Raw genomic sequence first — 26436 nt, 5'->3', positions numbered from 1 at the left:
TTCAAAATGAACAGTTTTGCGACCTTGCACAGTTGATGGACATTGGGGAACCTTTCTTGCGTCTAGTGCGGACTGTGAACGAGGTTTTAACCTAATGAATCAACTCAAAAACAAGCTGAGAAACCATTTAGGTGATTTGGATATGTTAATAAAATCAAAAGCTATCAATTGGATGGAAGTTCTATTAGTCTAGATAGAGTTTACAAAGAATGGGTAAATGCCAAAGACAGGAGAGAGAAAAAATAACTGAGTGACTTAAATATGTATGTTATTTTGTTGTTATTCTGTGCAGTTTTATGTCAAATATTTTGTAAACCTACATAAACTGTGCCACGTGTGCATTCAGTTCACACATACTTTTGTCACAGGAAAAAAATTTGCACAACATAAGATTTTTGCACGCACTGACTGCTAAAAATTAAAGGGAACGTTGCTCACCACCAACTCAACCTGCAAGTTAACCATTGGAGCGTTCTGCACAAGAACTCCCAAGTCCCTTTGCATCTGATTTTTGGACTTTATCCCTGTTTAGAAAATAGTCTGCACATTTATGTCTACTACAAAAATACATGACCATTCATTTTCCAACACTATATTTCATTTGCCACTTTCTTGCCCATTCTCCCAATCTGCCTAAGTCCTTCTGCAGCCTTCCTGTTTCCTCAGCACTATCTGCACCTCCACCAATCTTCATATCATCTGCAAACTTGGCAACAAGGCCATCTATTCCATCATCTAAATTATTGATACACAGCATAAAAAGAAGTGGTCTCAACACCAACCCTTGCGGAATACCTGTCGTCACTGACACTCAACCAGAAAAGAATCCTTTTGTTCCCACACACTGCTTCCTACCAATCAGCCAAAGCTCTAACCATGCTAGTAACCTTTCTGTAATACCATGGGCTCTTAACGTGGTAAGCAGCCTCACATGTGGCACCTTGTAAAAGGCCTTCTGAAAAGCCAAATATACAGCATTGACTCCATCCCTTTTATCTATCCTACTTGTCATCTGCTCAAAGAATTCCAGAAAGTTTGTCAGGAAAGCTTTTCCCTTAAGGAAACCATGCTGACTATCTCCTATCTTGTCCTGTATTACCTACTACTCCAGAACCTCATCCTTAACAATTGACTCCAACATCTTCCCAACTACTGAGATCACAATACTAACTGGTCTATAATTTCCTTTTTGCTACATCCCAAATGTGGAGTGACATTTGCAATTTTTCAGTCCTCCGGAACTATGCCAGAGTCCAATGATTCTCGAAAGATCATTACTAATAACCTCCACAATCTCTACCACTACTTCTTTCAGTACCCTAGGGCACCGTTCATCTCGTCTTTGTGACTTGTATACCTTTGGAGCACCTTCTCCCTTGCAATAGTAACTGCACTCACTTCTCTTCCCTCACACCTTTCAACATCTGGTATACTACCAGTATCTTCCACAGTGAAGACTGATGCAAAATAATCATTTAGTTTATCTGCCATCTCCTTGTCCCTCATTATTGTTTCTTTGGCCTCATTTTCTAGCAGTCCTATATCCATTCTCATCTCTCTTTTATTTTTTATATACTTGAAAAAGCTTTCTCTATCCACCTTGATATAGTTTGCTAGCTTGATAATTCATCTTCTCCCTCCTAATGATTCTTTTAGTTGCTTTCTGTAGGTTTTTAAAAGCTTCCCAATGCTCTATCTTTCCACAAATGTTTGCTTTGTTGTATGCCCTTCCTTTTGCTTTTACATCAGCTTTAACTTCCCTTGTCAGCCATGGTTGTACTATTTTACCATTTGAGTATTTCTTTGTTTTGGAATATATCTATGCTTCACCTTCCTCATTTTTCCCAGAAACTCGAGCTATTGTTGCTTTGCTGCCATCCCTGCCAGTATCTCCTTCCAAATTACTTTAGCCAGTATTCTCTCATACCACTGTAATTTCCGTTACGCCACTGAAATACTGCTACATCAGACATTACTTTCTCTCTATGAAATTTCAAGTTGAACTCAATCGTATTGTGATCACTGCTTCCTAAGGGTTCCTTTACCTTAAGCTCCCTAATTGTCTCCGATTCATTACATAACGCACAGTCCAGTATAGCTGATCCCTTAGTAGGCTCAACAACAACTGCTCTAAAAAGCCATCTCATAGGCATTCAACAAATTCACTCTTTTGGGATCCATTATCGCCCTGATTTTCCCAATTCACCTGCATGTTAAAATCTCCTATGACTGTCATAATATTGCCTTTTCTCTTTCCTGTTGTAATCTGTAGTCCACATCCCAGCTACTTTTTGAGGACTGTATGTAACTGCCATCAGGGTCCTTTTACCCTTGCAGTTTCTTAACTCATCCCACAAGGATTCAACATCTTCTGATCCTATGTCATATCTTTCTAATGATCTGATGCCATTCTTTACCAGCAGAGTCACGCCACCCCCTCTGCCTACCTCCCTATCCCTCCGTTACAATGTGTAACCTTGGACATTCAGCTCCCAACTACAACTATCCTTCAGCCGCAATTCAGTGATGGCCACTACATCATACCTGACTATCTGTAAAAGTGCAACAGATCATCCACCTTATTTCTTATACTCTGTACGTTGAAATATATCATTTTGAGTACTGTACTTGCTCCCATTTTTGATTCTGTATCCATAATGCACTGATACTCACCCTGTTGGCTGCAATTTTGTCCTATCTGCCTTCTCTTCCTGGCAGTCTGACTGCATGCTATCTTTGTTTTTTCACCATCTATCCTATCTAGAGACCCATCATGCCAGTTCCCAACCCCCTACCTAATTAGTTTAATCTCTCCCCAACAGCTCTAACAAATCTGCCTGCGAGAATATTAGTCCCCCTCGGGTTCAGATACAATTCATCCCTTTTGTACAACTCAGACCTTCCCCAGAAGAGATCCCAATGATCCAAGGAACTGAAACCCTGTCCCCTGTACCAGCTTCTCAGCCATGCATCCATCTGCCAAATCATCCTGTTTCTACCCTCATATAAACTATTCATTATTTTTGATATACAAGGAAATATGATAGTTGTGTTACAGAGCGAGGGAGAGAGAGTCATAAAGAGAATACTACAGTGCAGAAACAGGCACATTGGCCCATCTATGCCACACCAAAATATTAATCTGCCTAGTCCCATCCATCGCCCTCCATACTTCTACCATCTATGTACCTGTCCAAATTTCTCTTAAATGTTGAAAGCAAACCAGCATCCACTACTTCCACTGCAGCTCAATTCATACTTTCACCACCCTCTCAGTGAAGAAGTTCCCCCTCATGTTTCCCTTAAACATTTCACCTTTCCCTCTTAACTTATGACCTCTAGTTTTAGTCTCACCCAACCTCAGTGGAAAAAGCCTGTTCACATTTCCCCTTTGATATAAAAGTAACATTGAAAGAGAAGTTACAAGGATGTTGCAAGGACAGGAATACTGTACCTGAGTTACAGGAAAGGTTCAACAGGCCAGGACTTCATTCCCTGGAGCATAGGAGGATGGGGGGAGATTTGGTTAAAGTATGCAAAGTGATAAGAGTCATAGATGGGTAAATGTGAACAGGACTTTTATGCACAATGAAGTTCAAAAGAGAATTGAAGAAATGGTTTATAATCAATTACTAATCTGAGAGTTCTTTTCATCTGAAGGTAGGATTCAGATGTTGTTAATTTTGGTACTTCATGCTATATAGACTAACTAAAGTGTTCACAGTAAATTAATGAGAATCAAGATAATCATAGCATGTGATAATCAAAAGAAGACTTATTTGCCTGTATTAGACATGTTGCCTTGAGATTTCATGGAATTTGGGCTTAATGTTAAAGCCACTTCCTCCCCATTGTATACCTTAGTGTTTCCACATCTGACAGCTTTGTCTAATCCGAGTGATTACATGAATCACCATGGAAGATTATACCATATTTAGTAAAATGTGCAACTCAAAGATCTTGATTATATTAGTCTTTTGCTTTGCTTGTCTCACAAATAAGATTAATATTCTCATAGCCACATATTTTGGAAAAAATCCCAAGGTTAGAATGAAAACTCTGTGGTGTCATTGGGTCTAATTCTGCCTTCACCATATCTAAATATTATGCCAAGGACAGTACTGATCATTGAACTGTTTTGTTTTCATTGTATATTTTTGAAATGGATCACAGGACATTTCAGATAGCTTTTAAGAGGCAATTAGTTATCTATTAAAGTGGTGGATCTGAGTTGTATACAGAACATAATAAGGATTATCTTCCCTAATAACCATGTTAATTAGAAACAAAAGAAAATCTACAGATGCTGGAAATCCAAGCAATACACACAAAGTGCTGGAGGAACTCAGCAGGCCAAGCAGCATCTATGGAAAAGAGTACAGTCAATGCAGGCTGGGACCTTTCAGCAGGACTGGAGAAAAGTCTTGTCTGGCCTGCTGAGTTCCTCCAGCATTTTGTGTGTATTGCATAAGTTAATTAGATCAGTTTTTTCAATAGCTAAAATACTGATTAGACTCCAGTTAGATTATTATGCCTAAACGTGGTCATCATGCTGCAAGAAGGATGTCAAAGCCAGAGAGAAGGTATAGTGTAGAGTTATTAAATTGCCACCACAAATATATCTTTCTTCTTCCTCTCCTTTCAGCATCTTAAAAGGATTATTCCTTTTTATAATAGTCTGAAATACTCCAAAATCATGTCTGTTTGTCCCCTTCTTTCCACTTCAATTTAGCTTGCAAGGATGGTGAATGCAACCTCTTTTTTGTCCCACTGTTCAGCTCCCCAATACTTCATCCAAGTAAAATAGTGACTTACATTTAAATCAAAAAATTGCAGGTGCTGGAAATCTGAAATGAAGACAAAATGCTGGAAGCAGAAGAAACAAATAAGAGTTGTAATGGGCATGTAGGAACAGTGGGGAAAGGGGACTCAGTGGAAGGAGTGTATGGACAATCGGCAGATGGAGCTGGTAGAGGGAAAAGAAACTGGGAGATGGCCTGGGGGTTGGGTTGTGGCTTTGAAAGAAGTGTATGTGTGAGAGGACCTGGGTAGATTAGAAGAAGAGAGAACAGGACAAATCAGTAATTGAAGAATTCAGTGTTCATGCCATTGGGTTGTAAAATACCCAGACAGAATATGAGGTGCTATTCTTCCAGTTTACAGTCAGTCTTACCTAATAGTGGAGGAATGTGGGAACAGACAGGTTGGCGTGGGAATGGAGAGTAGAATTAAAATGTTTTGCAACTAGTCTTGCAGATGGCCATGGCAGACAGAGTGTAGGTACTTGGCAAAGCAGTCTCCTAATTTGTGCTTTGTCTCATCTCTGTAAAGAAAACCACTCTAATATTGCTATGATGCTGATATAACCCAACTTCCCCAAATCAGGAAACAATTACATCAGAAAATGAATCTGGAAGAAAGAATTTCAAGGGGTATGGTTTGGCATTGATACATCTTACTTAATATCAATACTTTATTAAGATATTGTTGGGAGTGGGTGGAGAGTGACCAATTATTTGCATTATATTTTTAAAGTGCTGTTCTTTAATTATATGTTTCATTTTATTTAGGGTGAACCTGGAAAAGTTGGTTTACCAGGATTAGATGGATCAACAGGACAGCCTGTAAGTAGACATAAGACATATTAATTAGAAATTCATTTTTTTCTGTATGCAGCATTTCTTCTTTTTTTTAAGTAAGTATTGGTGTAATTAATCTTTTGTGGTAGAGTAATTCTGACAGTCATGAACTATCAGCTTATTTTACACTCTGTCAAATTTTCAAGTTGGTGTAAAGTGAGCTACCAGTATCATTGCACATTTTGACACGATCACAAAATACCGATTTCAATCACAAGGAGTCTTAAATATAATTTATATAAGCAACTATTGAATACATAAAGAAGTTTTTTTATTCTGTATTTTAATTTTTTTATACTTGAAATTTCATTTTAAGAAATAAGAGAACACTCTCACTTCCTTCCAATCATTGTTAATAGCCTGGATTTCTGATACAGTATGTGCAATAACTAATTGGTAATATAGTTCTTTTATCAAACTTATGATGTGATGATTTAAAATTGTATTATGGTGATTTCAATTTCCACCCCTACCCCCACCCCAACCCAGACTGTGTTATTTTTCCAGTTAATCAAATACAATACTGCCAATTAATTCAGATGAGGATTGGGAGGTTGGAGATAGGACAACTACTTTCAACAACAAATTTCAAAGGATTTATTGGAAGTGAGGATATTTGCTTTTGTGAAGGAAATGGGAGGCAGTCCTTGAAAGCAGGAATTAATTATTAATATAATTTGCTACCACAGAAGCAAAAAAGAAAAGTTAGATTGTTAGTGATTTAGTGAGAATAGTGTTAAAAGCAAAGGAAGAGGATAAAAATGTCAAAATGAGCTCAAAAATGGGTATGAAGGGAAAAGGGACAGATAATATGAAAAGATGAGAGTTTGGTACTAAGGTAGGAAGGAAGTTTAGTGGAGGAGGGAGGGAGGGAACGTTGACTTAGACCATGAGAGGCCTGCATCAGGCATTTTCATGCCTTACAATGTGCAGATTGGAATTGCACCCAAAATAATTGTTTTAGATAAATAACCCATTGTATTTAGGGTAATCCTGAAATTATGAGCAGTTTGGATAGATGAGAGCAGGACCCAACATGGTTTCATGTAATTCAACCAGATTTCAGAGTGAATTGCTGAACCAGAATGGTATGAAAAACCAAACAAACGTGAGTGGCAGTTCTATGAGCAAAAACACCTTATTAATGAGAGAGGTCAGAAGAGAATGGCCTGACTGATCCAAGATGACAGGAGGGTGACAGTAACTCAAATAACTATGCACTATAACAGTGGTGTGCAGAAGAGTATCTCTGAATGCTTTTTCTTTTCATGAGTGTATTGCCATCACTGAATCTTTCACAGTACTGGGTATCAACTTTGACTGGAAAGTTAAAAGGACCAGCCACATATACAGAGTGGATCAGAGCCTGAATATACTGCAACAACTGACCTTCCTCCAGACACTCCCAGCTTTTATACCATGTGTAAAGCACAGGTCAGGAGTGTGTTGGAAAATGCTCCATCGGTAGGGATGAGTGCAACTCCAATAGCTGTCATGAAGCTAAACACAACCTAGCACTCAGTCCATTCAAATCCCTAAACATCTATTCCCTTCACTACTGGGCAGTGGCTGGAGTGTCCAGCGTCAGCACAATGCACTGGCCACTTCCCACAACTATAACCTCGATCTCCAGTCACTTTAAGCACATGCAACAACCAGCCCATGCATGTTCCCATTCAAGTCATACACTACCCTGACTTATCCCACCATTCTATTACTGTTTGGATCTAATTCCTGGAACCCCCTCTCCAATAGCCTTTACTAAAAAGATTGCAGTATTTCAGCAAGGTCACTCACCACCACTATCCAAAGGGCAGTTATAGATGGTCAATCCCAGTAACCTGTAGATCCCAAAAATGGAATTAAAAACTATATTTTGTTTAAAAATACTTAAAATAGCAAAACCAAGAAGTAAGCAGCAGTATTCATTTCGAAGTGATATTTAACAGTTGAGAGTATATTGTTTAGAGTGAAAACAGATGCTATACTTTTACAGTACTAAGGTTCATGGTGAGTGAGATTTCCGAATTTTGAGCTCTTGAGAAGCATTTCACTATTGAGGTTTTGTAATTTTATCTTCACTGTCACATCTGACTTTACTTTAGCACAGTCAAAATCGGCTCCAGCTAATCTCAGCATTATTTTTCCAGAATTTTAGGGAATATTCTTTCATGCTCTGTGCCAGTGTTTTTGTGTTCTGTAAACAAAATAGGCATCTCCATGCTTGTTTAATATCTTGCTAACTTTTTCCTTATTAAAGTCAATTTCCTTCACTATTTTTTCCATCTTAGAATTGTAAATTTTAGTATTTTTAATAATTTCAACATTTTAACAGTTTAATACTTACACTGGTGCAATGAAATCTAAAAAGGTATTTGAAGAAAAATTAAAACCATGCAGTAAAATACCGTTTGTAGAAAAGGCTGAACAAATCAGGCAAGAACCATGTAGAAAGAAACAGTTAACATTTTACCTTGATTGCTTTCAATTATAACATTTTTAACCAGTTGAACCTGCTGAATACTTACAGCAATGTTTTTGCTATTACTTCAGAATTCAAACATAAGCAATATTCTGCTTATAGATGATAATGGGAAGGTTATTGAGGTCAAGAAGTTATGATGTATCTAAGTATTACATTCAGTCTGGTTGCTCCATTTTAGGAAGGATGTGGAGGCTTTGGAAAGAGTGCAGAAATTTAGTAGGGTGCTGCCTAGATTATAGGGCATGTGCTATAAGGAGAGGGACAAACTTGAGTTGTTTTCTTTGGAGTGGAATATGCTGAGGAGAGATTTGAGAGAGGCCTATAAGTTTCTGAGGCATAAATAGATAGCTAGTATCTTTTTCCCAGGGTTGAAATGTCTATTACCAGAGGCAGGTATTTAAGGTGAAAGGGGACAAGTTCAAATGAGATGTACGGGGACATGTATTTTTTTATACAGAGAGTGGTGTGTGTATGGAATGCCCTGTCTGGGGTGGTAGTGGAGGTGTACACAATAGAGCTGTTCAAAAGACTCTTAGATGAGCACATGAATATGCAGGAAATGGAAGGATATGGACATTGTGTAGTCAGAAGGATTAGTTTATTTGGTCATTTGGTTACTAATTTAGTTAGTTTGGTGCAATATTGTCAGCCAAAGGCCCTGTTCCAGTGTTGTGCTTTTCTATGTTCTTTATTATGTGAAGTGAAGTCAGGGTTGCTGTGGCTATCCTATCATTTTGGATAACTTTCTTTTTCTGTTTGTTTCAGAACTAGTCAGTTCTGCTTTAAGGCTACATCAGTTGACCTCAATAACCTTTACACAATTAAGCAAAATTAGAATACTGCTACCTTAAAGCTTAAAGACTTGTGATCACTGTGCCCAAAATGTTCTCCCACTGAAAGGTCAGTCACCTGGTCAGGCTCATTACTGAATTCCAGATCCAGTTTGACACACTTCTACTCTTGGACTATCTACATATTGATTTAACAAATTCTTAAACCTCTTACACTAAGGAGGTCACAGTCTTTGTTCGGTCTAATACAAATTTCACGGCACATACTGGTAATAATAAACCTGATTCTGATTCTGATTCTGAAAACGTTGAAGTCACTCACTACAACAATCCCGTTGTTTTACACCATTCCCTAATTTACCTGCCAATCTGTCCTCACTGTCCTTAAACGAGGAACTGAGTTCAAGGGTCAAGAACTTATTGAACGTGAGTTAGGCTGCATCTGGAGTATTGCATTCAGTTCCGGTTGTCTCATTACAGGAAAAATGTGGAGGCTTTGGAGAGGGTGCCAAGATTTACCAGGATGCTGCTTGAATTAGAGGGCATATGCTATAAGAGAGACCTGACAGAAGTTTAGTAGATTATGACGGACATGGATAGAGACATTTCTGACTTTGAAATGTCTAATTCTCGATAACATGCATTTAATATGAGAGGGGGTAAGTTTAAAGAAGATGTGCAGGGCAACAACATTTTGCAGTGCAAAGAGTATTGGATTTGCATTAAATGCACCAGATGGAAATCCCCTGTAGAACAGCTTTTTACCAATTAAAAGTTTCCCTCAAGGGAATCTAGCAAAACACAAGATTAATCTTTCCATTGAAAGTTAACTTTTAGATATTCATTGCCTCCTAAAGAATAAATGGAGATATAAATCTGTGTATTTCCTTTCCCCCAAAGCAATCCCATTTTAACTGTTTTTGTTCAAATGCAGTATTAAAAACTTTCCTTCAGTGCTAATGTATTATTGTTTTTGACATTGAAATTGCTGTGTCTTTTGAATTTAATTTAAATTTAAATTTGATGATATTGTCAAAATTAATAATTTTGTTGTGTATTTAATTATAGGGTATTCCAGGAATACCAGGACGTGTGGGTCCAATGGGTCACAAGGTTTGTATGTAACTTAAAACATATTCTCTTGGCTTTTGATTACTTTAAACTAATTTTATCACAAGTAACAATGGTATATTATAATCACCTCAATGATTCATTGCACTCAATATTTTAGAATGGTACTGTCAGGCCTGCACAGGCAAGCACCTCCCAATCTCCACCCAGCTAACAGGAGTCACCTGCCACTCGTTTCCAAATCATCACCTTCAGCCCATTTAAACTCAGCTCAAATCCACAATCCTTCTTCACTCATACAAACCAGCCAGCTTCAACCAGTCATTCCTAGCATTATTTACCTTGTGCGTTAAGTATCTGTTCTCTCCTGATTATGGCCCCATATAACTTGTTATTTTGCAGTTTATTAGTAAAGCATTGCTTATTGCTAAGTCATCTCTGCTACTCCGCTTTTGGGTCAAGACTCCTCTACATTTTCTGACAAGATAAGTGAACCAATGATTGATCCAACAAAGCATGCTTGCCTAAGGAAAGTTGTCTGTCGATAGGAGCACACGATCCTGAAGCATCAGGAAACCATTGACCGTCTCCTCACCACTCTCAACCAACTTTCTGCCTCAGTGCAGCAAACCCACCCCAGTCAACCTCCTGTCTCCGAGCCCCGGATTCTGGTGCCCGAACACTTTGACAGATCTCCAACCCAGTGCTGCAACATCCTGTCCAAGTGAGTCTTGCACTTCGAGCTCCAGCTATCTCTGTATGTTACACACTGAGCCAAAAGTGCCTTTGTCATTTCTTTCTTGGCTAGGTGAGTTCTGACTTAGGCTGCCACTACTTGGAACAATGAAACTATCATTTGCTATAAATATGAAGAATTTAACCGCTGAAATATGCTAGGTTTTTAACCATTTGGGAAGTGGATGGGAGGTACTGGATTGGAAACTTCTCTTGCGTCAAGGCTCACAGTCAGTGCTGGATTACGCTATGGAATTCAGGGTCTTTGCAGCAGAGTGTGGCTGGACTGCAGAAGTGCTGCTGGCTCATTGGTACCATGGCCTCTCAAGAATGCTTAAAAGATGAGCTGTCTACCTGGGAGATGCCACTGACCTTGAAAGCTTCATCACTCTGAATTGACAAGCGTCTTGTGGAACAACCCTCCGATCATTAGCCATTGCCCCATTTCCATTCCCAGAACCATTTCAGGCTGTAGGACCCTCATCACAAGCACCTCCAAAACCCAGGAAGGTGGGTGGATAGCATATTCAAAGTACTTTATTGAGTGCACATCTTCACCTAACTGGATCTATGAAGTGTGTACAACCTGATCGACATCCGCCAGGAGGATGAGTGGAAGATGATGTTCATAACATTCACTGGCAACTACAAATGCCTGGAGATGCTTTTTGGACCCCCAAAACCACATCTCTCATGTCTATTCAGTCTTTCAGCATCTCCTTGCAAACCAGATGTACTGTAAGTTAGAAAAATGCCAGTTCCACACCTCTGTCATTTCCTTCCTGGGTTACATCATTTCACTCCAAGGCATAACGATAGGTGCAGGGAAAGTGGGTGCTATCTTTGAATGGCCCTGACCATGCTCCCTCAAACAGATACAGCGCTTCTTGGGCTTCTCCAGCTTCTACAGCCGTTTAATTAGAAATTAGAACCAAATTACTGCTCCTCTCACCTTCCTCATCAAGTTACCTACCTCACAGAGAACCCGGTCTGCTGCCATAGATCTTACTTTCGAGGAGCTCAAGGTGCTTTACCACTACTCTCATTCTCCACTATCCAAGTGCCTCCAGACCTTTCATGGTAGAGATGGGAGCATCTGACATGGGCACTAGGGCCATCCTCTCCCAATGAGGACTGGATGGGAAGACTCTACACAGCACCGTTATAGAGTAGGAGACAGCGAGCTACTCACTATCAAATGGACCTTGGAGAAATGAATACATAGGCTAATGGAAATACTGAGCTCTTCCTGATCTGGAATGGCCACCAGAACCTCATATCCATTCAACAGACCTGCCAACTCAACCTATGACAGCAAACAACAGGAATTCTGCAGATGCTGGAAATTCAAGCAACATACATCAAAGTTGCTGGTGAACGCAGCAGGCCAGGCAGCATCTGTAGGAAGAGGTGCAGTCGACGTTTCAGGCCGAGACCCTTCGTCAAGACTAACTGAAGGAAGAGTGAGTAAGGGATTTGAAAGTTGGAGGGGGAGGGGTAGATCCAAAATGATAGGAGAAGATAGGAGGGGGAGGGATGGAGCAGAGAGCTGGACAGGTGATAGGCAAAAGGGGATACGAGAGGATCATGGGACAGGAGGTCCGGGAAGAAAGATGGGGGGGGGTGACCCAGAGGATGGGCAAGAGGTATATTCAGAGGGACAGAGGGAGAAAAAGGAGAGTGAGAGAAAGAATGTGTGCATAAAAATGAGTAACAGATGGGGTATGAGAGGGAGGTGGGGCCTTAGCAGAAGTTAGAGAAGTCGATGTTCATGCCATCAGGTTGGAGGCTACCCAGACGGAATATAAGGAGTTGTTCCTCCAACCTGAGTGTAGCTACCGGTGCTCCCGATGTGGCCTTTTATATATTGGCGAGACCCGACGCAGACTGGGAGACCGCTTTGCTGAACATCTACGCTCTGTCCGCCAGAGAAAGCAGGATCTCCCAGTGGCCACACATTTTAATTCCACATCCCATTCCCATTCTGACATGTCTATCCACGGCCTCCTCTACTGTAAAGATGAAGCCACACTCAGGTTGGAGGAACAACACCTTATATTCCGTCTGGGTAGCCTCCTTGTCTTTCTTCCCGGACCTCCTGTCCCATGATCCTCTTGTATCCCCTTTTGCCTATCACCTGTCCAGCTCTCGGCTCTATCCCTCCCCCTCCTGTCTTCTCCTATCATTTTGGATCTCCCCCTCCCCCTCCAACTTTCAAATCCCTTACTCACTCTTCCTTCAGTTAGTCCTGACGAAGGGTCTCGGCCTGAAACGTCGACTGCACCTCTTCCTACAGATGCTGCTTGGCCTGCTGTGTTCACCAGCAACTTTGATGTATGTTGCTCAACCTATGACAGGTTCACTGAGACCTTTTCTTCGAGCAATACACCATATCCTACTGACCCAGCTCTAAGATCACTAAGGTAGATATCCTGTCACTTCAATTTGATCCAGCTGGAGATTGACTCTGAGCCCATCATTCCATTCTTGCAGATCCTTGCCCTGATCATCTGGGACCTTGAGAACCAAATCCACCAAGCTCTACAGCACGTTCCTGCTTCGGTCAACAGAGCTGACAACTGCATGTACATACTGGCAACCATGAGCTCCGAGGCACTCCAGTGGGTCCACTCCTCACCCATTCAGGTGCACATCAGACCCTGGATTTTCTGCGGCACTAATTCTGGTGACCCACCATGATCGCATGTGTGAGTTCATTGCTCCCTGTTCTTAATGTACCTAGTCCAATTTCTCCAACCAGTGGTCCCTTGACAATGGTGGTCTCACATCACCATGGATTTCATTATATGTTTGCCATCTTCTGATGGGGCCATGGTGATCATGAGAGTGGTGGACCGAGTCTCTGTGACGGCCCACTTCATTTCTCTCCCCAAACTTCCGTCAGCTGCTGAGATGGCAGACTGTGTTCTCCGACATATAGTTAGCCTCCATCACTTCCTCCAGGACACTGTGTCAGACTAGGGCCCACACTTCATTTCCCGCTTCTGGTGAGCCTTCTGTTCCCTCTTCTGCATCTTAATAAGTTTGTGCTCTGGCTATCATCCGCAGACCAACAAGCAGTCAGAAAGTGTCAATAAGCAAGTGGAGGATTTTCTGTGATGCTTTTCCACCTCTAATCCTTCCACATAGAAGAAGTATCTGCTCTGAACCCACATCTACACACCTCCTCTGCCACAGTTATGTCACCCTTTTGAAGTGCTCCAAGGCTAACAACCCCTGTTTGTCCCCGCAGAGAAGGCAACGATGGAGGTCCCATCTGCCAGGGCCCTGGTTCACTGATGCCAGAATGCTTGGAAGTTACTGGCACAATGAAGGAGATCCTGAATACTGCCAGAGATGGAGGACCTTCTTTGCTGTCCTAAATGCCAGCAGTGTAACAGGCAGTAAATAGAGAAGGAATGCTTGGAAGAGGGTATGGAGGGCCAGCCTAACTGCCAACTGCACATGGGGCTGCCAAGCTAACCACTGTCTGCACCCAGCCAGACACTCTGGCCTGGGGACCATATCTGGCTGCCCGCCCAAGATCCTCCCCTGTGCACTGACTCCCGCAAGTTCTCACCCGGTTCATTGGTCCTTTTATGATTACCCATTGCATCAATCCAGTCACTTACCATCTTCAGCTCCCACCATCCCTCAGGAACATGCCTACATTCCAAGTGTCTTGCCTCAAGCCCGTTGGTCATGGACCACTCAACCCACCTTAACCTGCACGTCCAGAAACAAGGATGGTAGAAAGTTGATGGATTCATGTCATCATGGACATTGTGTGCAGTACCTGGTCAACTAGGAAGGGTATGGCCCAAAGGAGAGATCTTGGGTGTCATCCAGTTTCATCTTGGATCCATTACTCATTGAAAAGTTCCACCGGATCCATTTGGATCGTCTTGGGCTGTCAGATGCCAGCAGTGGGTGGGTGGGGGGGGTGATTTCTGTCAGGCCTGCATAGGCAGGCACCTCCCAGTCTCCACCCAGCTAACAGGGTCACCTGCCAATTGTCTCCAAATCATCAGCTACAGCCCATTTAAACCCACAATCCTTATTCACTCATACAAACCAGCCACTTCAGCCAGTTGTTCCTGGCCTTCATTTACCTTGTTATGTTAAATATCTGTTCTCTTATTTTCTGGCCCACTGTGGCTTGTTATTTTGCAGTTTAATAATGAAATAATGTTTACTACTAAATCTTCTCTGCTGCTCTGCTTTTGGGTCAAGCCCCCTCTACATTTCCTGACAAGTATGAAGTTCAGCTAAAAATCACTGGGTTTGAAAGAGATGAGCACAGATGGAGATAAACTCTTGTATAAAGGAGCTACTCAACTATAAACAAAAGAAATTATCCTTTTGGTTTGCACCCACTGACTTCTCTCAGTGCTGAATTATGTTTTCAGCATGCAGAGTGGCAACCCAGCATGATTTCATTGTACAGGCCTACCATCTCAATATTGGTCTTCAGCCTATTCACTTCCCTCCATGTTATATCAAGAGGCAACTGCACCTAACAAAACACTATAGCTCCTGACAATGTCTCTGCTGTAATGCTGAAGGCTTGAGTCACAAAACTAGCTATGCTTCTAGCCAGACTGGCTCAGAAGAATTATAGCACTTACACCTGACAGCATGAAAAAATGCCTATGTATGTCATATATTCAAAAGCAAAACAAAATTAATTCAACTAGTTATCACTCTTTAGTCTACTCTATACCTTAAACAAAGTAATGGAAAAGGTGATCAAAAGTGTTATCAAGCCAAATTACTCACAATATTGTATGGACTGATGCTTATTTATGATTTTCTCAGGGGATTGGAATTGGTTAATTATTGTCACATGTACCAAGATACAGTGAAAAGCTTTACTTGCATCTTATTCATACATATCTCTGGCAGTGTTCAGGACCTCCTTCATTGTGTCAGCAACTTCCAAGCGTGCCGTCAGACTGTCAAGGAGGGCAAGCAGGTGATGGGACTTAGTTGCAGCCAACAGGCTGAATAGCATAACATTAGGGATAGAGAATCAGAAAGGATAGCAAATATGGTACTCAAGGTGTTGTATGTAAGAGCGCGTAACATAAGAAATAAGGTGGATGATTTTGTTGCACTATTACAGATTGCCAGGCATGATGTTGTGGCCATCACTGAATCGTGGCTGAATGATGGTTGTAGTTGGGAGCTGAACGTCCAAGGTTACGCATTATATTGGAGGGATAGGAAGGTAGACAGTGGGGTGGTGTGGCTCTACTGGTAAAGAATGGCATCAAATCCGTAGAAAGATGTGAAATAGGATCGGAAGATGTTGAATACTTTTGGGTTGAGTTAAGAAACTGCAAGGGTAAAAGAACATTGATGGCAGTTATATACAGGCCTCCCAACAGTGGCTGGGAGTTGGACCACAGGTTACCACAGGAAATAGAAAAGTTAAGTCAAAAGGACAATGTTATGATAGTCATAGGAGATTTTAACATGCAGGTCGATTGGGAAAATCAGGTTGGTAATGGATCTCAAGAGAGTGAGTTTGTTGAATGCCTAAGAGATGGCTTTTTAGAGCAGTTTGTCATTGAGCCTCCTAGGGGAACAGCTATGCTGGATTGGGTGTAATGTAATGAACTGGAGGCAAATAGGAAGCTTAAGGTAAAAGAACTCTTGGGAACCAGTGATCACAATATGATTGAGTTCAACTTTAAATTTGATAGGGAGAAAGTACAGTACTTCAGCAGAGTAAAGGAAATTACAGTGATATGAGAGAGGAGTTGGCCAAAGTAAATTGGAAGGAGCTGCTGGCAGGGATGACCGCAGAGCAGCAATGGCATGAACAACACAATTCACAACAAAACAGACATACCAAGCAACCAAGCAAAGCAAGAACATCTGTCATAAACAGATGCCTATAATTTTAGACACCTTTGGCTATAACTTTGGTTAAACATACTCTAATTAAAATAAAATACTGTCCAAAAACAAATTTTCCTTCATTTATTTCAGGGGGAAAATGGACATCCAGGCAAAAAAGGAGGTAGTGGGCCTCCTGGAGCAAAGGTAACTGTCCATAATAAACTTGAGTATTGTAAATTCTAATTAGATGAGTACCAAAACAGATCCCATAATGTCTTGTTATTATTCATGGAAACCTGATTTTTTTGTGTAGTCTAACTTTAAAAATTCTTCTTTTATTCATAGTAAGCTGAATTTTCTTGGCAGTTCTTCAGAGCAATGCAGTTTAGGAGATTACTATAACATCATGATACCAGTTACAAATTCTAAGGAGATTAACAGCTTCTATAAGGACAGCTAACACTATTTCAACTTGTGTCTTGAAGTTCAGCTCAAACTCTATACTGTCAAATGTAGCTAAATCTATTCAATCTGTCATGGTTCTGAACAGTAATATATTTGAGCAAACTTGAAGGTGTGAAGTACATGTGTAGATGTTACTATTTCTCTGAGGAATGGATTTGAACTTTCTTTTTAATGGTTCCCTCCATCCAGATGTAAGGGAGCTTCAGATCTGTTCCCAGCTATCTATGCTACTTCAACAAGTTATCTGAAGCTGTCTCAGACTATAAGCATTCTTGATACAAGCTTCTCAAACCTCTGTCATTCCAGGATATTTAGCCCAGACATCTCTGTTGATCGTACTCAGGGAGCATCTTGTGGTTTAAAGAACAGGATGTAGAGCAGGTGGCTGATCTAATATCTCCTGTTCTGCTTTTCTCACCAAAGCTGAAAGTTCCAGCAAAGATACCAGATATATTATATTGCAGAGATTTTCTGAAATTATTGAAACATCTGGGAATTCTTTTTACTAAGAAATGCAGCAAGAAACAAACCTTGTCATTCTAACTGGTCTGAAGTGTATTTATGCTCTAAACATACTCCTCCTCCATTGTCATCCATGTATCTTTATCTTTACCTTTAATGCATGCCTATTTTGCAGAAGCCTGATAAATAATTTGATATTATGAGGGTTTAGTCTATAAGCTGTCACATGAAGAAAGCATTTGCCAGGTTTAGTAATAGACAGCAATGACATGTATGGAGTGTTAAATAACATAATGCATTTTGCTATTCTTGATTATTGCTTTTAAACAAATGCCAGTGAAAAATTGCCTTGGTGTTATGTCTGAACCTGTCATCGCCTTTTTTTATCTGTTGCTGGGTATATCAGAGGTTCTTAAATCAATACTCATGCTTTTGAAATAGTGTGCACAGATTTACATTCAACGTTTGACATATTGTTGTTCCCATAGGAGTAAATATTTCCATTGCATAAATGCTGCTTCTTCAGGCATGATACTAATGTCATTCTTTGCCAAGAAATCATCTCTGCAAGATCATTTAGTGAAAGCAGCAGATTTTATTTATTAAACTTTTTTCTCTTTCGTTATTAGCTAGCCCATACTTCTCTGTCAGCTCTGCATGCTGTGTTAAGATCTAAATAATTATGCACTTGAAGTCCCTGCACATTTAAGTGTTATGCAATGCTTGTATACAATAAAATCACAAAATATTAATAGCTCATCTCCTTTCTCTCTATAACTGTGTTTTCTTCTCATTATGTAATGAGCTTTTCTCAATACTTTTTTTACTAATGAAATGGAAAATCATTTGATGAACATAAATTACATACAGAATTCTGTAAATGTCAGTCTTGTCACTCAACTTTAGTTATAGTCTAGTTGCTTCTGAGTGGAAATTGCAGTTCAATTTATCTTATTGTATCCTATAGGTGAATGTCTCTATGACATGAGTAGAGACTATTAGAACACTGAAGCTCTGTTTATACTTGATTATAATAATTTGTAAAGAAAAAATGTACAAGTAGCTAGTAGCTTAAATGAGCAAAAAAGTAACTGTTACATTCATGCTTAAGGATTTCACTGGATGCTCAGATATGTGACATGTTAAGAGAATTTATTAAATGGCAGTAAATATCCAGATATGATCCTTTATTTCCTAAGATAGAAAATAATAAAATTGAATAGTTGATCAAAATAATTGGATTAATGCCGTTCTTAAATTGTAGTCAAATGATTTTTATAAAAGCTCACAAGTATTCCTCAAGAATCTTTGCACAGCTTAAATACAACTACATGAATGTAACATTTTATTTCTTGAATCACCAGGGTGAAATGGGACTGCCAGGTAAATCTGGTTCACAAGGATTACCAGGGCCCAAGGTATTGTATACAAAGGAACTTGCAATCCAAAAAATGCTGCATTTACGTTAGTAAATTAATCCGAAGCTATCTATGATACATTAATGGCATCTGGTTTAGTACTGAGACTTAACACTGGACTTTATCTGTTTCCTTTTTATTTTCATCAGTGATCTAATGGACTTTAAAGCAGTTCTAATGCAAAAGGACAAATTTTGTCAGTAAACTCTTTACATTTATAAGGAACTACTAATAAAAAGTATGTTTCCTAAAATGTTTTAAAAATAAACATTTAAAGTATCTTACTTTTTGAAGTTGTTTGGCTTTAAAGATGAAAATATTGCTTATTTATCTGATATAAAATGTCTCCATCCAGATTGGCACTCAACAATATGCACTTTGCTTTAGTACGGGAAAAATTGGGGAAAATACTTTATACTTTATTCTCACCAAATAATTGGTACTAGAATGTACAATCATCACAGCGATATTTGATTCTGCGCTTCGCACTCCCTGGATTACAAATAGTAAATATTAAAAATATTAAAATAGTTAAAATTAGTAAACATTAAAAATTTAAATTATAAATCATAAATAGAAAAATAGGAAAATGGGAAGTAAGGTAGTGCAAAAAAACTGAGAGGCAGGTCCGGATATTTGGAGGGTACAGCCCAGATCCAGGTCAGGGTTCGTTCAGCAGTCTTATCACAGTTGGAAAGAAGCTGTTCCCAAATCTGGCGGTACAAGTCTTCAAGCTCCTGAACCTTCTCCCGGAGGGAAGAGGGACGAAAAGTCTGTTGGCTGGGTGGGTCATGTCCTTGATTATCCCGGCAGCACTGCTCTGACAGCGTGCGGTGTAAAGTGAGTCCACGGATGGAAGATTGGTTTGTGTGATGTGCTGCGCCATGTTCACGATCTTCTGCAGCTTCTTTCGGTCTTGGACAGGACAACTTCCATACCAGGTTGTGATGCACCCTAGAAGAATGCTTTCTACGGTGCATCTATAAAAATTAGTGAGGGTTTTAGGGGACAGGCCAAATTTCTTTAGTTTTCTCAGGAAGTAAAGGCGCTGGTGGGCCCTTCTTGGCAGTGAACTCTGCTTGGTTGGACCAAGTCAGTTCATTTGTGATATTGACCCCGAGGAACTTAAAGCTTTTGAACTGTTCCACTTGCGCACCACCGATGTAAATTGGGTCGTGCGGTCCGCTACTCCTTCTGAAGTCAACAACCAATTCCTTCATCTTGCTGACATTGAGGGATAGGTTATTGTCCTCACGCCATGCCACCAGGTTCTTAATTTCCTCTCTGTACTCAAACTCATCATTACCCGAGATACGGCCTACAATTGTTGTGTCATCAGCAAACTTATATATTGAGTTTGATGGAAACTTGGCATTTCAACAAATGAAATATTAATATTGTGTGCATGCAAAAATTTTGTCTGTCTTAGATGAAAGAAAGCAAGCTTTTTCTGGGGAATTTTTAAAGTCAACTTGCCATCAGTACTTGGAAGCGTAGTGGAGGCTACCTCGGTAAATATATTTAAGACAAGGTTGGATAGATTTTTGCAGAGTAGGGCAGGGGTCCTCAACCTTTTTTGCACCACGGACCAGTTTAATATTGACAATATTGTTGCGGAGCGGCTGACGGGTGGGGGTGTTAATCACGACCAGAATATAGGTGATAAGTCAACTATAAGTCATTTATCAGTGGCTAATACACTCAATTTTGTTTCTAAAAGGGTTTATCTAGTGAATTTAATATTAAACACACAGTGCATATTTTTCTCACATGAATATAGTGATAAGTCAATTATAAGTCATAAGGGGATTCCTTATGTCCAGTCTATTCTGCAATTTAGTTTTCATTGCATTCATTGCAGAAAACTCTGCTTCGCAGAGATATGATGTTGGAAATGGAAGCAACGTTGTCAGTGCTTTCGTGGCTGTCTCAGGATATTCAGCCTTAACTTTGATCCAGAATGCCGGCAGAGATGTTATGTCAAACATACTTTTCAGCCCACGGTTATTTGCAAACTCGAGGAGTTGATCTTCTTCCCACGCTAACATGGATGATTCTCCAGGGACATTCACAAATGGGTCACGGACCCATTCCTTTGCACATCTTGGGTCATTTGTGGTTGGGAAGTAACGCTCGAATTCTGTCAACAGCGAAGATAGGTGTTCGCGCACCAGCTGTGAGCCTCAGTCTCTCCCAAATTCCCAGCTAATGTTGGGATCATGTCAGATATGCCCCTGTCCACTCGCCGTCCTCACATTTCCAGTTTGGCTTTGAAAGCAGACACTTTATCTGCCAACTTGAAGACAGTTGTCATTCTCCCCTGAAGTGACAAATTGAGTTCATTGAGCAGGTTGAAGATGTCACACAGATAAGAGAGTTTTGCTATCCACTCCTAGTCACAGAAATGTGCTACCAGTGGTGACTTTTTTCCTGAAAGAAATCTCTGTAGCTGCTGTCTTAACTCAAAAACCCTGGCCAGGGCTCTCCCCCTTGATAGTCACCTGACTTCAGTGTGTAAAAGAAGACGCTTGTGCTCTGCATCCATTTCCTCGCAAAGCTGTTCAAACAGACGTGAGTTACTGACAAGTGTGAGGTATTGCACGTTGGAAGGACAAACCAACGTAGAACATACAGGGTTAATGGTAAGGCACTGAGGAGTGCAGTGGAACAGAGGGATCTGGGAATACAGATACAAAATTCCCTAAAAGTGTCGTCACAGGTAGATAAGGTCGTAAAGAGAGCTTTTGGTACATTGGCCTTTATTAATCGAAGTATTGAGTATAAAAGCTGGAATGTTATGATGAGGTTGTATAAGGCATTGGTGAGGCCGAATCTGGAGTATTGTGTTCTGTTTTGGTCACCAAATTACAGGAAGGATATAAATAAGGTTGAAAGAGTGCAGAGAAGGTTTACAAGGATGTTGCCGGGACTTGAAAAACTCAGTTACAGAGAAAGGTTGAATAGGTTAGGACTTTATTCCCTGGAGCATAGAAAAATGAGGGGAGATTTGATAGAGGTATATAAAATTATGATGGGTATAGATAGAGTGAATGCAAGCAGGCTTTTTCCACTGAGGCAAGGGGAGAAAAAAACCAGAGGACATGGGTTAAGGGTGAGGGGGGAAAAGTTTAAAGGGAACATTAGGGGGGGCTTCTTCACACAGAGAGTGGTGGAAGTATGGAATGAGCTGCCAGACGAGGTGGTAAATGCGGGTTCTTTTTTAACATTTAAGAATAAATTGGACAGATACATGGATGGGAGGTGTATGGAGGGATATGGTCCGTGTGCAGGTCAGTGGGACTAGGCAGAAAATGGTTCGGCACAGCCAAGAAGGGCCAAAGGGCCTGTTTCTGTGCTGTAGTTTCTATGGTTCTATGGCTTTTGCTTTGATGTGATTGATAACTTCAATAACATCACTCAATACGTTGTTAAGATTAGGTGACATTTTTCAGCTAGCCACAGTGTGTAGACTGGCATTCAGGAACAACCTCTTTGACTCGGGTAGTGAAACCAGACTCATTAAGCCGTTCCAACAGCTGTGCTTTGATGTCCTCCGCTATGTCATCGATTCTCCTTGAAACTGTGGTAGCTGAAAGAGAAACCTGTGCCATCTTGTTAGCTGCAGCTTCTCCCAACAGTTCATGGCACATGTCCTTGGCAGCAGGCAGAATCAATTCTTCACCAACAGTGAAAGGCTTCTTAGCCTTAGCAATATGGCTAGCCACTAAGTACGACGCTCTCAGAGCAGCAGCATTTGTGGAGGTGGTGTCTCTCAGCACTTGCTTCTGTCCCACTTGCTCACGTTTTTTCCACTCAAAAAACTCAACGGGTTTGTTTTTAAGTGCAGGGTGCTTGGACTCAAGGCGCTGAAGCAGTTTTGAGGGCTTCACTGCCTCATTAGACAGCTTGTCTCCACATATCACACACAGGGGGCTTGGAACGTGTGAGTCACCGGTCGCAATAAAGCCATATTTTATGTACGACTCGTCGTATTTTCTGTTGAAGGAAGCTTTCTTTTTTTTTGCAGTCTCGGCCTCAGCTGCCTCTGTGTTATCATCATCGTTAGGCCTTTTATGTCCCCTACCATCTCTTCCAAAGAAACTCTCAAGCGACGTTTGTTTATCACTCATCGAGTAGTTGTAGGTTAATGACTGACAGATGTCCTCACATGGGTAATGACCTTACGTGCGTTCAAGTTCAACAGTGGGAGTGACAGGGAAAGAGGAAAAGTGCAGTTGGCTCATATTGTTTCCTCGCGGCCCGGTAGCACATGCTTTGCGTCCCGGTACCGATCCGCGGCCTGGTGGTTGGGGACCACTGGAGTAGGGGAATTAAGGGTTATGAAGAAAAGGCAGTAGGTGGAGATGAGTCCATGGCCAGATCAGCCATGATCTTATTGAATGGCGGAGCAGGCTCGATGGGCTAGATGGCCGACTCCTGCTCCTATTTCTTATGTTCTTATGTTCGAACACAAAATAGCAGACAGCTCATTCATGATTTTCTCTTACGGTGATTGCTGAGTGCAAAGTTCTGTCTCTGTGTGCTTGCTACATTTCTCATGATGAACTATTGTGAAAAACACATATTTTGTGGGAAGAAGTGTGAAATTTCATATAAAGAATGTTTTGGGGTATTTGAATTTTCTGCAAAATCAACTATTGACTTATTGAAACATACTCAAGGGACAGTATAGCCTTTTCCAATATACTTTGTTCATATGTTCTTGTAAAACCTGTCTTAAGTCTTTTGTAGAACTATCCAATCAGACTCAGACATTGTCCCACTCTTTTCTCAAAGCCTTGCATTCTTTTCTAATTATCATTACTGAACCTACATATAATGTTATTTTGGATATTTTAGGTCACCAATAAGGTATATATCATTTTCAAAAGATAAAAAACTAAACACATTTTAATATATTTTTTACTAATTTTTCTCTCACAAAGTTAGCTTTGTTTAAAAAATAATAACTGTACAGTATGTGCTGTGGCTAATTCAGCATTTACTGTCCCATGCTGCCCTTGATTTGGAGGTGCATTTGAAGTTGCCTAGGCAATATATTGTAGACTTTGCACACACTATAGCCATGAATTAATGGAGGTGGAGGTGGAATGCTTAGGATTGTAAATAGAATGCCAATCACATAGGCTGCTTTGAATTGGATGACATGAACTTCTTGAGTATTGCTGAAGCTAAATTTGTCCAAGCATTCCTATGTTCTCCTGACTTGTACTTTGTAGACTTGAAAGAATTTTGGGGTGTTGGAAAGTGATATTTCACACTGTAGGGTGTATAGACTCTGACGCACTCTTATAGACACATTTGAATTTAAGGTTAATGGCAACCAGCAGGATATTGGTAGGGGATCTGGCAATTATCATTGAATGGTTTATGTTTAGACATTGCAAAACAGAAAATGAAATTCAAAAAGGTACTGATGCTGGAAATCTGAAATATAAACAGAAAATGTTGAAAACATTCAGCAGGTCAACAAGCATCTGCGGAAAGAGAAACAAGACGAACATTTTGGGTCCAAGAACCTTCGGCGGAACTGGAAAGGGGAAAATACAAGTTAGTTTTAAGTAAAGAGAGAAGGTGGGAGAGAAATGTCAGGACAAAAGATGAGATGGTCATTGTAACTCCTAGAGGCAGATTATACTTCTTTGTTTGTGCTAACAGTAGGGTTGTAGGACATGGCCAACAGGTCAGGATGTCCTGAGGCCATTGGAGGCAGAAAACTGGGGCCTAAATGATAGATAGCTAGCCAGTTCTGATTACAAACAGGAAGAAATTGAAAGATTCATCATTGAGTCCGGACAGCTGCAATACGCCCAGATGAAAAATGAGGTGTTGTCCTTCAAACTAATATTGGACATCAATGTATTAGTGCAGGAGGTGACCAGGTGGGAGTGAAAATGGTATGGTGAATTAAAATGGCAGGTAGCCAGAAGCTCAGGGCTGTACCTATTTTCTGTATGAAGGAGTGAACTGAAAAATTTCCTTTCCAAAAGAACGGTTGTTAGAAGTCAGAATGGGAGATCGGTTTGTTCTTATTCTTGATTAACACAAGGATAACTGGTAATTGGTACAAGAATTAGAACATAATTTAGAAAAAAAAAATATTCAATTTAAAGAAGGTTGAAGTTTTCCACTTCAGCATTTGAAAAGTTGGTGGAGGCAAAATGTCCCTTCATATTTAGTTGTTTGGACATGAAGTGTAATGCTGACATCTGCAAAATGCAGCATTGGTTAATGAGTTGGTTAATCTCCCCTCCCCCTGTTCCCTCCCCCCCTCTCTCTCTTCTCCCCCCTCTCTCTTCTCCCCCTCTCTCTGTCCCCTCCCCTCCCCCTGTCCCCTCCCCCTGTCCCCTCCCCTTCCCCTGTCCCTCCCCCCTCTCTCTTCTCCCCCTCCCCCTGTTCCCTCCCCTCCCCTGTCCCCTCCCCTTCCCCTGTCCCTCCCCCCTCTCTCTCTTCTCCCCCTCCCCCTGTCCCCTCCCCTTCCCCTGTCCCTCCCCCCTCTCTCTCTTCTCCCCCTCCCCTGTTCCCTCCCCTCCCCCTGTCCCCTCCCCTTCCCCTGTCCCTCCCCCTCTCTCTCTTCTCCCCTCCCCCTGTTCCCTCCCCTTCCCCTGTCCCTCCCCCCTCTCTCTCTTCTCCCCCTCCCCCTGTCCCTCCCCCCCCAGTACAGTGTCTTGATAAAATATACAGAATATCAATATCTAATGAATTTGTTTCACACTACAGGGTGACAAAGGTGAACGAGGACCACAAGGAATTAAGGGACAAGGTGGCAGTAAGGTAATAAGCCATAATTGTTACACAGATTGCCACTCCATTTTTTTCAAACTGAACTCTGATTAACTTTTTAAGAAAATTTATGATTTTGAAAACAAAATAAAAGTAATTATTAAAATTCATCTTGTTTAAGTGATAGAAGACTATTGTTGTAAAGGCATTTATGGTATTTATCTATATAATGTGACTGGAACAGATAACTGCAACACTTTCAAAACCTTATGAAGTTTGCTTACAGGCTAATTATCTGGCTGAATGAAGCAGTGCCAGTAAATACCTTTTTGATATCTTTCTGTTGCATTTCTATCAGTTTATTCCTTTCATAAATTCCCTTGTCAACATTTACAAAAGAAACAAACTGTGGGAAGGTGTGAAAGGTTGCTAGTAGATGAGTAAGCCAGAAGCCAGGACAAAAAAAAATCCAAAGATATGAGTTCCAAACTCACACTGGCAGCTATAAAATTTCAATTCAGTTAATAACCTGGAATTTTAATAATGATATTGACACTGCAAGTTTATTGTAAAAATCAATCTTATTCAAAAATGCTCTTTGGAGAGGGTCTATGCCATATGCTTCTGGTCTAGCCTATATATAACACCAGTCACAGAAATGCAGTTATGCCCTATGGACACAGTGCCAGTTTGTGCCACTACAGTCAGTAGTTATGTCCGATCTCACGTAAGGATAAACGTACCATAGGAGGTGGCACACAGGTGAGTCCTCAATATTG

The 26436-nt window shown here is 40.6% G+C and overlaps 1 protein-coding gene across 1 annotated transcript in view; it reads left to right on the top strand.

The window, feature by feature from the left end:
• The window catches only part of col21a1 (collagen, type XXI, alpha 1), a 213423-nt gene that overhangs the window by 134785 nt on the left and 52202 nt on the right, over positions 1-26436 (top strand). The window contains exons 16-20 of the mRNA XM_063068745.1: positions 5571-5624; positions 9984-10028; positions 16719-16772; positions 18860-18913; positions 25655-25708. Coding sequence (XP_062924815.1) covers positions 5571-5624; positions 9984-10028; positions 16719-16772; positions 18860-18913; positions 25655-25708 — 261 coding nt within the window. The remainder of the gene's footprint in view (positions 1-5570; positions 5625-9983; positions 10029-16718; positions 16773-18859; positions 18914-25654; positions 25709-26436) is intronic.

The sequence above is a fragment of the Mobula hypostoma genome, chromosome 2 (genome assembly GCF_963921235.1).
Source record: "Mobula hypostoma chromosome 2, sMobHyp1.1, whole genome shotgun sequence".
NCBI classification, from domain to species: Eukaryota; Metazoa; Chordata; class Chondrichthyes; order Myliobatiformes; family Myliobatidae; genus Mobula; species Mobula hypostoma.
This window is presented reverse-complemented; position numbering and strand designations above follow the sequence as displayed.